Genomic DNA, 13,165 nt, shown 5'->3' with positions numbered 1-13,165 from the left:
TGAATTTTGTCAAAGGCCTTCTCTGCATCAATTGAGATAATCATGTGGTTTTTGTCTTTGGTTCTGTGTATGTGGTGAATTATGTTTATAGACTTGCTTATGTTGAAGCAGCCTTGCACCCCCGGGATGAAGCCTACCGATCATGGTGGGTAAGCTTTTTGATGTGCTGTTGCAGTCGGCTTGCCAGTATTTTATTGAAGATTTTTGCATCTATGTTCATCATGGATATTGGCCTGAAGTTTTATTTTCTTGCTTAGTCTCTGCCAGGTTTTGGTGTTAGGGTGATGTTGGTCTCATAAAATAATTTGGGAAGGATTCCCTCTTTTTGGATTGTTTGCAATAGTTTCAAAAAGAATGGTACCAGCTCCTCTTTGTACGTCTGGTAGAATTCGGCTGTGAACCCATCTGGACCTGGGCTTTATTTGGGTGGTAGGCTCTTAGTTGCTGACTCAACTTCAGACCTTGTTATTGTTCTATTCAGGGTTTTGACTTTTTCCTGGTTTAGGTTTGGGAGGATGCAAGTGTCCAGGAATTTATCCATTTCTTCCAGGTTTACTAGTTTATGTGTATAGAGTTGTTGGTAATAATCTCTGATGATGGTTTGTATTTACGTGGAATCTGTGGTGATATCCCCTTTATCATTTTTTATTGCATCTATTTGGTTATTCTCTCTTTTCTTTTTTATTAATATGGCTAGTGGTCTATTTTGTTGATCTTTTTGAAAAACCAGCTCCTGGATTTATTGAATTTTTGAAGGGTTTTTTATATCTCTATTTCCTTCAGTTCTGCTCTGATCTTAGTTATTTCTTGTCTTCTGCTAGAATTTGAGTTTTTTTGATCTTGCTCCTCTAGCTCTTTCAATCTGATGATAGGGTGTCGATTTTAGATCTCTCCTTGCTTATCATATGGGCATTTATTGCTCTATATTTTCCTCTAGAGACTGCTTTAAATGTGTCCCAGAGACTTTGGTATGTTGTGTCTTCATTCTCGTTGGTTTCGAAGAACGTCTTTATTTCTGCCTTCATTTCATTGTTTATCCAGTCAACATTCAAGAGCCAGTTGTTCAGTTTCCATGAAGCTGTGTGGCTCTGAGTTCGTTTCTGAATTCTGAGTTCTAACTTGATTGCACTGTGGTCTGAGAGACTGTTTGTTATGATTTCCGTTCTTTTGCATTTGCTGAGGAGTGTTTTACTTCCAATTATGTGGTCAATTTTAGAGTAGATGCGATGTGTTGCTGAGAATGTATATTCTGTGGATTTGGGATGGAGAGTTCTGTAAATTTCTATTAGGTTTGCTTGGTCCAGGTCTGAGTTCAAGTCCTGGATATCCTTGTTAATTTTCTGTCTCGTTGATCTGTCTAATATTGACAATGGTGTTAAAGTCTCCCACTCTTACTGTTTGTGAGTCTAAGTCTCGTTGTAAGCCATTAAGAACTGGTCTTATGTATCTGGGTGCTTAAGTATTGGGTGCATATATATTTAAGTTCATTAGCTCTTCTTGTTGCATTGATCCCTTTACCATTATGTAATGTCCTTCTTTGTCTCTTTTGATCTTTGTTAGTTTAAAGTTTATTTTATCAGAGGTGAGAATTGCAACTCCTGCCTTTTTTTACTCTCCATTTGCTTGGTAAATCTTCCTCTATCCCTTTGTTTTGAGCCTTTGTGTATCCTTGCATGTGAGATGGGTTTCCTGGATACAGCACACCATGAGTTCTGGCTTTTTATCCAATTTTCCAGTCTGTGTCTTTTGATTGGGGCATTTAGCCCATTTATATTTAGGGTTAATATTGTTATGTGTGAATTTATCCTGCCATATTGATGCTAGCTGGCTGTTATGCCCATTAGTTGATGCAGTTTCTTCATTGTGTTGATGCTCTTTACCATTTGGTACACTTTTGGAGTGGCTGGTACTGGTTGTTCCTTTCTATGTTTAGTGCCTTTTCCAGGAGCTCTTGTAAAGCAGGCCTGGTGGTGATGAAATCTCTGAGTACTTGCTTGTTCACATAGGATTTTATTTTTCCTTCACTTATGAAGCTTCGTTTGGCTGGATATGAAATTCTGGGTTGAAAGTTATTTTCTTTAAGGTTGTTGAATATTGGCCCTCACTCTCTTCTGGCTTGTAGGGTTTCTGCTGAGAGATCTGCTGTGAGTCTGATGGGCTTCCCTTTGTGGGTAACCCGACCTTTCTCTCTGGCTGCCCTTAGCATTTTCTCCTTCATTTCAACCCTGGTGAATCTGACGATTATGTGCCTTGGGGTTGCTCTTCTTGAGGAATATCTTTGTGGTGTTCTCTGTATTTCCTGGACTTGAATATTGGCCTGCCTTGCTAGGTTGGGTAAGTTTTCCTGGATAATATCCTGAAGACTGTTTTCCAGCTTGGATTCATTTTCTCTGACACATTCAGGTGTCATAGTTCACACCTATCAAATGTAGATTAGGTCTTTTCACAGAGTCCCATATTTCTTGGAGACTTTGTTCATTCCTTGTTACCCTTTTTTCTCTAATCTTGCCTTCTTTTTTTATTTCATTGAGTTGATTTTCGACCTCTGATATCCTTTCTTCTGTTTGGTCAGTTTGGCTGTTGAAACTTGTGTATGATTCAGGAATTTCTCATGTTGTGTTTTTCAGCTCCATCATTTCACTTATATTCCTCTCTAAGTTGTTTATTCTCATTAGCATTTCATCAAATCTTTTTTCAACATTCTTAGTTTCTTTGCATTGGGTTAGAACATGTTCTTTCAGCTCAGAGAAGTTTCTTATTACCCACCTTTGGAAGCCTGATTCTGTCAATTCATCACACTCATTTTTATCCAGCCTCGTTCCCTTGCTGGTGAGTAGTTGTGATCCCTTGTAGGAGGAGAGGCGTTCTGGTTTCAGGTGTTTTCATCCTTTTTGTGCTGGTTTCTTCCCATCTTTGTGGCTTTATCCACCTGTCATCTTTGTAGTTGTTGACTTTCAGATTGGGTCTCTGAATGGATGTCCAGTTTGTTGATGATGAAGTTATTTCTTTCTGTTTCTTAGTTTTCCTTCTAACATTCAGGCCCCTCCGCTGTAGGACTGCTGAGGTCCGCTACAGGCCCTGCTTGTAGCCCCGCTGGGGATCACCTGCAGTGGCTGCAGAACAGTAAGGGTTGCTGCCAGTTTCTTCTTCTGGTATCTCTGTCCCAGAAGGATACCCACCAAATGTCAGTCTGAACTCTCATTTATGAGGTGACTCTTTGGATGTATGGGGGTGAGGGAGCTGCTTGAGGAGACAGTCTGTCCTTTATAGGAGGTGAAGTGCTGAGCTGTGAGCTCCATTGTTCATTCAGAGCTGCTGGGCAGGTAAGTTTAAGTCTGCTGCAGCGGAACTCATAAACCCCCCCCCCACTTTTTTTTTTCCCAGGTGCTCTGTCCCAGGGAGTTAGGGCTTTATTTATGAGTTTCTGTTGTGCTGCTCCCTTTTTTCAGGGCTGACCTGCCCAGCCAGGAGGCAACCTAGGCACTGTCTGCCTGCAGAGGCTTTGCTGAGGTGCTGTTGACTCTGCCCAGCTGCTCTGTGAACTTCCCTGCACTCCCGTTTATATGGGTGTAGTTAGTACTGCTTCAGCTATGGCGGCACACCTCTATAATGGTGGACTCTCTCTGTAATGGTGGGCTGCCTTGGGAATGGCAGGCTTCCTCAGCAATGGCAAACTACCTCCGTAGTGGTGGACTGCCTCAGTAATGACCGACGCCCCTCCCCCATAGAGCTGAACCATCCCGGGTTCAGCTGTGTTTGCTGTGAAACTCTCATCCAGAGAATTTCCAATTGCTGTTTTTTTGGGGGGTGTGGGACCAGCTGAGCCTGACCACCTGGCTCCCTGTCTCAGAGCCCCCCTTTTTTTAGTGCACTCTGTCTTACAGGTGTTCCAGTCGCCTGTTGAAAAGGCGCTGGGATCTGAAACAGCTGCACTGAGATTGTGGCACTTTTTTGCCTGGGCATCTCCTTGCCTGGCTCCCTGTTTCAGTCCCCTTTTAAATCAGATGAATGGGCAACTCTGTCTCCCAGGAGCTCCAATCACCAGCTAAACAGTGCCCAGACCCGTGTATTTTGTATGGAGAACCACTGCACCAGGGCATCGGCAAAACAGCCATGCTGGTGAAAACAGCCGCATCAGCTAAACCAGCTGCGCTGGCGACCCTTGGGGCTCCTCCGCCTGGGAATCTCCTGGTCTGTGGGCAATAAAAATCCATCTGGAAATGCAGCATCCACTCACCCTCTGTGCTTTTGCTGGGAGCTGCAATCCTGAGCTGCTCCTAATCGGCCATCTTGGATCCCTCCCCACAGGTCTTTTCTTAAATTGCACATTAGCTTATCAATTTCAGGCATTCATCTGTTTCATAGAACTATTTTAAACATTTCCTTCAAAATACTTTTTTTTACATTTCTTTAGTTTTGATATGTAGTGTTTGCCATTCTTAATTTCTAATATTAAAAAATATCCATTATGATTTTTGAATCTGTATTTAATAGTGTTTTTTAAAATTTCCAAATATTCAGGAATTTTAACTCATTTTCTCATTGACCTCTAACTCAATTGCCTTGTGATCAGAGATCATAGTCTGTGTGATACTTTGAAATTTCATGAGGCTTTCTTTGTGGACCAGTATATGATTATACATGTAAAATAATAAAAGTACACCTTCAAATAATACTGTGCCACTTCATGGGTAGAGCAGGCACCTTATAGCAGATTACTCCCTACTCCTTCTTCCCATCCCTGTGATATTCCTGTCATTCATTTCACTGGTTCAAGTGCTATAATCAGCCATATGTTTTTACTCTTAGTGCTTTAACTAACTTAGATCAATTAAAAATAAAAACAAAATATTTTACTTTTATTTTTCATTCTCTTCTGCTCTTCCTATACTAATATAGATCTAAGTTTTTGATTTATATAATTTTTCTTCTGCCTAAAGAACTTGTTTTATCATTTCATGTAGGGACGTTCTGCTGGCCATGAATTCCTTCAGTTTTTGTTTGTCCCCTTTATTTGGGGGCAGGGGGAATGTAATTTGCATACAATAAAATCACCCCTGTAAAGTATATAATTCAATAGTTTTTGGCATATTCACAAGTCTATGCAACCATCATCACTATCTAATTCCAGAACATTTTTTTTTAAATTTCAGAACATTTTCATCATCCCCAAAATAAACACCATGCCTAATAGTGACCACTCCCAATTCCCCCTTCCCCTCAGCCCCTGACAACCACTATTCTACATTCTTTTTATGGATTTGCCTATTCTGGACATTTCATATATATGCAATCAGGCAGTATATGGCTTATAGTGTTTTTAAGATTCATCCAGGTTTTAACACATCTCAGTACTTCATTCTTTTTTATGATTCCATAACATTCAATTGTGTGGATATACCACATTTTATTTATCTATTCATGATTTGATGAAAACACCAAGAATATGACTATGTTTAGTCAGTGGTCAAGATATTTTCTTCTTTTTTTTTTTTTTTTGAGCCGGAGTTTTGCTCTTGTGTCCAGACTGAAGTGCAATGGTGTGATCTCTGCTCACTGCAACCTCTGACTCCTGGGTATAAGCGATTCTTCTGCCTCAGCCTCCTGAGTTACTGATTACAGGCATGTGCCACCATGCCTGGCTAATTTTGTATTTTTAGTAGAGACAGGGTTTCTCCATGTTGATCAGGCTGGTTGGATAACACATTTTTAGGAATATCGTTAGCACCTGTTGGGAGATATACACATTTCTGTTAGTATTTCTCTAATCTAGCATCACCACAGAAAATATTAATATTCTGATTGATATCTGTGACCTAGATCTGGTAATAAAGGAAAATATAGAGCACAATGTACATTAGTCAGGTGATGGATTTGGTAAAAGCCTAGATTTCACCACTATGCAATATATTCATGTAAAAAAACTGCACTTTACCCCTTAAATTTATACAAATTTTTGTTAAAAAGAAAAGGTAAGAGATGACATTAATTGGCATTATTTCAGGCACTGCTGGATAAGAAGAATAAAGTTTTTGAAGCAAAGAAACCCCCTCGCTTCCTTCAAAGAAACCCAGTACCTCAACCTCGGCTTCCAACTCCAACCTTGGAAATGACTTCCAGCGTAAGTTTGAAACTTTTTAGTTGAAATGCTAAATTCAATATCATTGTCAGTTTATTCTTAGGATAGTTTAGCTTAAAGCAAGTCTAATTTTGCAGTGTTCGTTCCCCAAGCTCTAACTTAAATGTCGTCTTTATTCTTATGTATCAAACATCAAACACATACAAGAACAAATGAAATGACATGAAATAAACCCAGTCCTTTTCAAAAATAAAAACACAATTAAAAAATATTTCTATGAAAAATCAGCATCAGAAGGTAATCCTCATGTGTATGAAATAGAAAGAGAAGATTGAATTTTGCTCAGTTACCGTAACTATTTTCCCAAATGGAGAGATGTGGGAATGACTGTTGGAGTTGAAGAAGAATGAAATGCCAGAGATGTTATTTAGACAGGCTTGCTTCTGGGGTGGGGATGACTCAAAGGGCCCTGATTAGGGCCACATCTCACCAGACTCAATTTGAGCAAGGTAGCAGGGTTGCTTAGGATTTAGAGGACTGACTCAGACAAAACAAACCCACAGGAACCTGTTAGAGAAGCCATGATGCAAATGTATTACTTTATGGAGAGAACTGTAACTGCCTATTAGATCAGGCTGTTCCTCTTGGCTGGTCAGCACATTATCTGCCAGTATAGGACAGTCCTCACAAGAAGCCAAACTGTATTCAGAAGGCTGATGTGTTTCTTGGCTGAGGGCAGGTATTGGTGGGAGACCGCACTAACACCTGTTACTACCTCTGATGAGTGGCTCTTGCAGAGGGACCAGAAAGCTCCCACCAGCAGGCTGGGATGTGCACTGCTGGATAACATTCTCTTTTCTAGACTTTGTGCAGGCCTTTGGTTGACACATTATCTTTTTTTTTTTTTTTTTTTTGAGACAGAGTCTCGCTCTGTCACCCAGGCTGGAGTACAGTGGCATAATCTTGGCTCACGGCAACCTTTGCCTCCTGGGTTCAAGTGATTCTCCTGCCTCAGCTTCATGGGTAGCTGGGACTACAGCTGTATGTCACCACGCCTAGCTAATTTTTGTAGTTTTAGCAGAGACTGAGTTTTCCCATGTTGGCCAGGCTGGTCTGAAACTCCTGACTTCAGGGATCCGCCTGCCTTGGCCTCCCAAAGTGCTGGGATTACAGGCATGAGCCACTGTGCCCAGCCTGACACATTGTCTTTCATGTGTGTTAATACCATTGATTAGACTACTGTTTTCTTTTTACATTCGAAGACACCTTAATTAGATTCCCATATCCTGCTTTTCCAGCTTTAGACACTTTTTTTTTTTTTTTTTTTTGAGATGGAGTTTCGCTCTTGTTACCCAGGCTGGAGTGCAATGGCGCAATCTCGGCTCACCACAACCTCCGCCTCCTAGGTTCAGGCAATTCTCCTGCCTCAGCCTCCTGAGTAGCTGGGATTACAGGCATGCACCACCATGCCCAGCTAATTTTTTTGTATTTTTAGTAGAGACGGGGTTTCACCACGTTGACCAGGATGGTCTTGATCTCTTGACCTTGTGATCCACCTGCCTCGGCCTCCCAGGTGCTGGGATTACAGGCTTGAGCCACCGCACCCGTCCTGGACACATAGTTTTTAAGATGATTTTTGTAGATGGCTAATCTTGTTTCTTATATTCTGATTTTATCAGCTTAGCTAAATTCTCATGAGAATTACCTTACTGTGGAATAGGCTAGGTGTATTTTTGTCTACTGATGATAAAACATGAAAATCTGATTGCAAAATGATGTTATAAGCAATACTTGTTGCTTCAAAAAAGATTTTGCTGGAAAGGAATATAGGTAAATGAAAGTGGCTTCATTTGTAAGGATAGCATGGCAGGGAGTAAATTTTTTGCTTGTAATATGATTTGTTAATGATGAAAAATAATGAATTTTATGGTAAGTAACATTAAAATACTGTATGTTCAATAAGGGCAGGGACCATGTTTTATTTCTCTTTAAATCCTTCTAGCATCTAGCATAGCCTCTTTTGCTTGAAATAAGTCTTCAAAAGAATATTTGATGCTTGGACTACTGCAGTTGTCAAGCTGCATGGTTCTCCCTTTGTTCTTTTAGGAAGAAGAAGAAATAGAAATGGCTGTGATCCACCTTCAAAAGTTACTCCGGGGCAGAGTCGTTCAAAACATGGTGTGTAAGTCCAACTGCTGGCCCTGTGCTTCTCTTTTGAGAATAAATTTTTTTAGAATGCCCATCTGCTTGGTTCCTTGGAGTGAATTCCCTTTTGCACCCTGCTATCCTATTCAGCTAAACTCTTGAATTGCCTACCCATCCTTCTGGTGACCCGTTTCCCTCTAGTGGCATTGTTTATCCAGGTGGGTGGCACAGTATCAAGGAGAGAGACAGAAGGACCTACGGGCTATTTGCCATGGTTGTAATTAAGGCAGTATGAAACTCACTTTTCCTTGGAATTGTTAAATCCATACATTTTCTTACCTGAATTTTGGCTATGTAAGCATTACAAACCAGGTGGATTCCCTAATTTTCCACAGAGTCCTAATACAAATAATCTGGCTAAGGCTTTACATTTGGGAAGTTAGGTTTTTTTTCCCCCAGACAGCTGTAACTTGTAAAAGATTCAGATATGATGAGTAAGTCAGCTGGATGAACAACTTCTCTTTAATACTGTTCTTTACTCTCAGTATTCCCCAAGAGAAGCACCACAGTTAAAGTCGGACAACAGATTGAGTATTACAAACCAGGAGCAGATTTATTGGAAAAGAAAAAGAAAATATGGCCACGAAAAATGCCATCTTGAGGTTTATTAGAGAAGGAGCACAGGAAATGAAGGGAAGTTTCTGGTTTCTTAATATGACCCTAGCGTTATCATCGTGTCTTTAAGAGCATTCTCAGAAACTGAGTACAGCCCACTGAAACCTAAGCCCATTCTCTGCCCGAGAAGCTGAAGGCACAGAAAAGAGGGCTGAACTCTATCTAGCTCTATGGGACACATCTGCTCTACGGAACCCAAAAGGCAGGGTGGAACCCACTGTTCACAAGTGTCTCACAAGTCACTGCGTACGACTCCTAGTGCTTGGCACAAAGGGATGGTAACTTGCCGGGCTCTGTTTGATTTGATTTGATACAGATGTTTGAAGGGAAAGAAAAGCGACTGGAGTTGATCCAGGAGTTACGCACCTGCCACACACTACAAGAAGATGAAAAGCTGGTGAAAGAAGCCGAGAAGCGAGTGACCCTGGGCTTACAGCGCCAGAGGAACTTGCATGAACACAAGGTTTTCCTTTTTTTCTTGTTACTTTTCTTGTTAAATTTTCTCCCTTGATTTTTATCATTGCAAAGCAACATTATAATAAAAATTAATGAAATGTTGAAAAAGAAGCAGCCCCATAATCCCATCACTCTGTCAGCATTCTTTTTTTTTTTTTTTTTTTGAGATGGAATTTTGCTCTGTCTCCCAGGCTGAAGTGCTGTGGCACAGTCTCAACTCACTGCAACCTCTGCCTCCTGGGTTCAAGTGATTCTCCTTCCTCAGTCTCCTGAGCTGGGACTACAGGCATGCACCACCATAGCTGGCTAATTTTCGTATTTTTTGTAGAGATGGGGGTTCACCATATTGGCCAGGCTGGTCTCAAACTCCTGATCTCAGGCGATCCACCTGCCTCAGCCTCCCAAAATGCTGGGATTACAGGCCTGAGTGAGCATGCCTGGCCATTCCTCTGCTATTTCAAAGATGGTCATTAATGACTTCAAAGTTATTAAAAGACTAAAAAGTACCAAGGTTTTCTACTTTCATGTTATTCAACATCTTAATTCCAAACTTGTGTGAAAGGAAAGATACTGAAAAATTAAGCAGTATCAAGAGTAAATTTCTAGGAGATTCCATTTGGTTAACTCCAATATTATCTTTAATAAAAACTTGACATTTCCCTTCATGTCTGGGAAGATGCCCTTTACCTTGTGGATTAGGAAAAAAAAAAAAAACCATTCTTCATGGTCACTAACAGAAATGTCTTGCTAAATCCTCTGGCTCATTTGAGGGCTGTGTTTCATCAGTGACTGACTAAACAATTGACTCTCTGGTGCCTCAGTTTTCCTCATAAGAACCTGAGATAAAGTCAATCAAGAGGTAATATTCCCAATAAAAATTAAATGCATTCTGAAAGTGAATTGACTTCCAAGAGTTGAGTAATCTAGCACCTCTTCTAATAATCACCACTGATAGTGGAATTTGTATCCTTAAAGTTATATTATTATTTTCAAGGTGTCACTTGTTGAAAACCATTTGGCTGGACTGGAAGGAAGGGCACTGGCAGACATGTTTGACTTCCTGTCCAAAGAGCTGGTGAGACTGCAGGAGGAGAGGAGGATCCATGCTTTTGTCATGCTGGCCGAGCGCCAGCGGCGGGTACGAGAGGCGGAAGAGAGTGGTCGGCGCCAGGTGGAGAAACAGCGCCTGCAGAAGGAGGACCAAATATTCAAGGAGGCAAGTAGGGGCAGCTGGGTGTATGGAGGCTGCCTCGAAGGAGCCAAGTTCAACCAAAGGAAGCCCGTGACATAAAATAGCATTTGGCTTTTGTTTGTACATTGGGTTCCTACTGTATGCCAGGCACTCTGCAAAGACACTGTGGGAAACTTTAGAGGAAAAAACCCAGACATGATACCTTCTCTCCTAAAGCTTAAATAACATATAATACACACATGTGTATAGACGAAGAAAATGTAATGAGTTCCATGAAGGAAACAAATAGGGCCCAGAGACACATTTTAAGCTGGTTACTCCACTTGCTGTGTAGATCACAGGCTGGAGGAGGACAGAGGGGGAACCAGGAGGCCAGGAAGGAGCTCTTGAAGTTATGAAGCCCAGAGTGAGAGACAGGAAGTTGAGTATTATGTCCAGTGTCGGGCATAAGCAGCTGGAAGATGTTGGTATTATTTCCTGAGGTAGGAAAATTGAGAGAGGAATAAGCTTAGGGGCAGGAAAGGAATCAGAAAGTCAATTTATAATCAATTTATATTTAGTTTGGGACATCTAAGCAGAGGTATTGTTTCGTATGTGGATCTTCAAGATGTAATTTAGAAGAGAGGTTTTGGCCGAAGATGTACATTCAGGAGTTGGTGACCAGCTTGTAGCTTCCTACCATCTCAACACACTTTTCTTCAAAAAGGGTTACTGAGATTTAGAAATTATTGGCAAATCAGAATTTGCCATCCCTTCCCTAATATCACTAAGGAAGAACCAGCTGGGGATGGGAAGAATAACTAGGGGTGAGAATAGGAAGAAATGGAACAGAGGAGCTACTACACACAAAAGCAGAGAAAGGAAGAAGCTGGTAAAAAGCTTCTTAGGAAGATATCTTCTAAATGGGAATGATCCCAGAAAACATCTGCTTTGTCCAGCAAGGGCAAGAAAGGGTTAAGATAGCCCTTTTAGCCTGATTTAAGAATCACTTATGTAAAAAATGAACCCAGCTGTGGATCCACAGATTCAAATATCATCCATCATTTTAATTCCCAACCTAATTAAAATATAATGGCTATTTTCCATCCTACTTTCCCAACCTTCATTCAAACAGATTCTCTTGAAGAGAAATATGCTTGTACATAAAAGAAATGTAATATTTAATAAATTTACAAAAAATAGCATATAGATAGAAACATAGTTACAGAGTCATAGACTCATCTTTAAATACATACACATTTTTGTGGGCACATACACGAGGACATATTTACAAATATAATCTGGTGCACACAATATTAGCAAGACAGAGAGAAACACACAAATGCACACATTTTCTTACATGTACAAATGTGTCCAAAAATTTACATATTTGTAAAGATATACATAAACACAGGTACATATATCACTACAGATGGACCACAGTAAACTTGCCATCTCCATATAGATACAACTTGCTTCCTGAATAAGAGGGTAGGCTCTATGAGAGCACGAATATTGTATATTCCCTTTGTGCCTTGCACAATGCAGCATAGATCCCTGTACATAATAGACATTCAGGAGATATATTTTAGTTGGTTAGTTATTTGGTTGACACTGTATTAAACTAGCCATTGAAACTCTCCCATAGAGAAGGCATAGGGATTCAAGGTTGATGTTTTACACACAGGTGTACAATATCATATACTCAGAATTGTGCTGAAGTGCCAATCAAGAAACAGGTACTGAATTGTTACTGAGTCGAGGCATTATCTCAGATACAAAGATATATTCAGACATAAAATAGAAAAGTGCCCTACCTCTAAGAAGTTGATAATCCTGTGCTGAGGAGACAGCATACATATACAGGCAAAACTATGCCATAGTTGATGCTTAATCTTCCTATGTATATACACCTGTAAAACAGACAAAATGAATTACATATTTAGGGAGTGAAATTATAGAGAAAAGAAAATGTTTACCATGAAATTGGGAAGGTGCTGTGGTAAAGGAGGAAACCATGGTGGCCTTCTGAGATACTGGCAATTACTCTAATACATGGGTTCTGACTTTACCCTAATTCATTACACTGGATATTTATGTGCTCTATACTTCTTGTTTTATTTTTCTAATCTCTAAGTTTGCTTCTGATGTACTTTAAAAATCTGGATTCTATTTCATGATTTCAAGTAAGCTTTTTTTTTTTTTTTTTAAGCTACTTGCTTTAAAAAGAAGCAGTCAAGGGCTGCGATGATGGTTCAATAAATTCATTGAGACCTAGGATCCTTCTAGCTTTCTACTCTTCTGTTCCTAGGTCTAGCCAGGTCGTAGCCCTTTTGGCAATTTAAGATGATTGCTGGTGCCCCAGCATTATGTTCTCATGAAATGAGTAATGCAGAGAGAAAAAAAGAAGCCAGGTCTTTCCCTTTGAGAATCCTTTCTTTGGTCAGAACATGGTCATATGGCCAATCCAGCTCCTGTGGGTGCTAAGAAATGTAGTCTTCGTTCCAAGCCCCTGTTTGCCTAGCTAAAATCCAGAGGTCCTATTATGTAAGGGGAAAGAGAGAAAGGACACTGGGGAATACCTCCTAGTCTGTGCTACAGTTAGGTAGTTTGGCCAAGTAATGTTGCTGTAAGAACAA

General features: G+C 40.3%; 1 protein-coding gene across 17 annotated transcripts in view; it reads left to right on the top strand.

Moving 5' to 3' along the window:
• CFAP91 (cilia and flagella associated protein 91) overlaps positions 1–13,165 on the top strand; it is a 72,851-nt gene that overhangs the window by 33,681 nt on the left and 26,005 nt on the right. For 12 of the 17 annotated variants that reach the window (XR_004734223.3, XR_013527605.1, XR_004734215.3 and 9 more), the window contains 4 exons: positions 6,005–6,121; positions 8,186–8,257; positions 9,216–9,362; positions 10,350–10,571. Coding sequence is in view for 6 of the 17 variants with exons in the window: in XM_078352067.1 (XP_078208193.1) it covers positions 6,005–6,121; positions 8,186–8,257; positions 9,216–9,362; positions 10,350–10,571 (558 nt within the window). In the remaining 11 variants the exon portion in view is untranslated. Of the gene's footprint in view, positions 1–6,004; positions 6,122–8,185; positions 8,258–9,215; positions 9,363–10,349; positions 10,576–13,165 lie in introns of all 17 variants that reach the window. The other 5 variants (XR_013527603.1, XR_013527607.1, XR_013527604.1 and 2 more) reach the window with 1 other exon arrangement.

Source organism: Callithrix jacchus, chromosome 15, assembly GCF_049354715.1.
Source record: "Callithrix jacchus isolate 240 chromosome 15, calJac240_pri, whole genome shotgun sequence".
Taxonomy (NCBI): Eukaryota; Metazoa; Chordata; class Mammalia; order Primates; family Cebidae; genus Callithrix; species Callithrix jacchus.
This window is presented reverse-complemented; position numbering and strand designations above follow the sequence as displayed.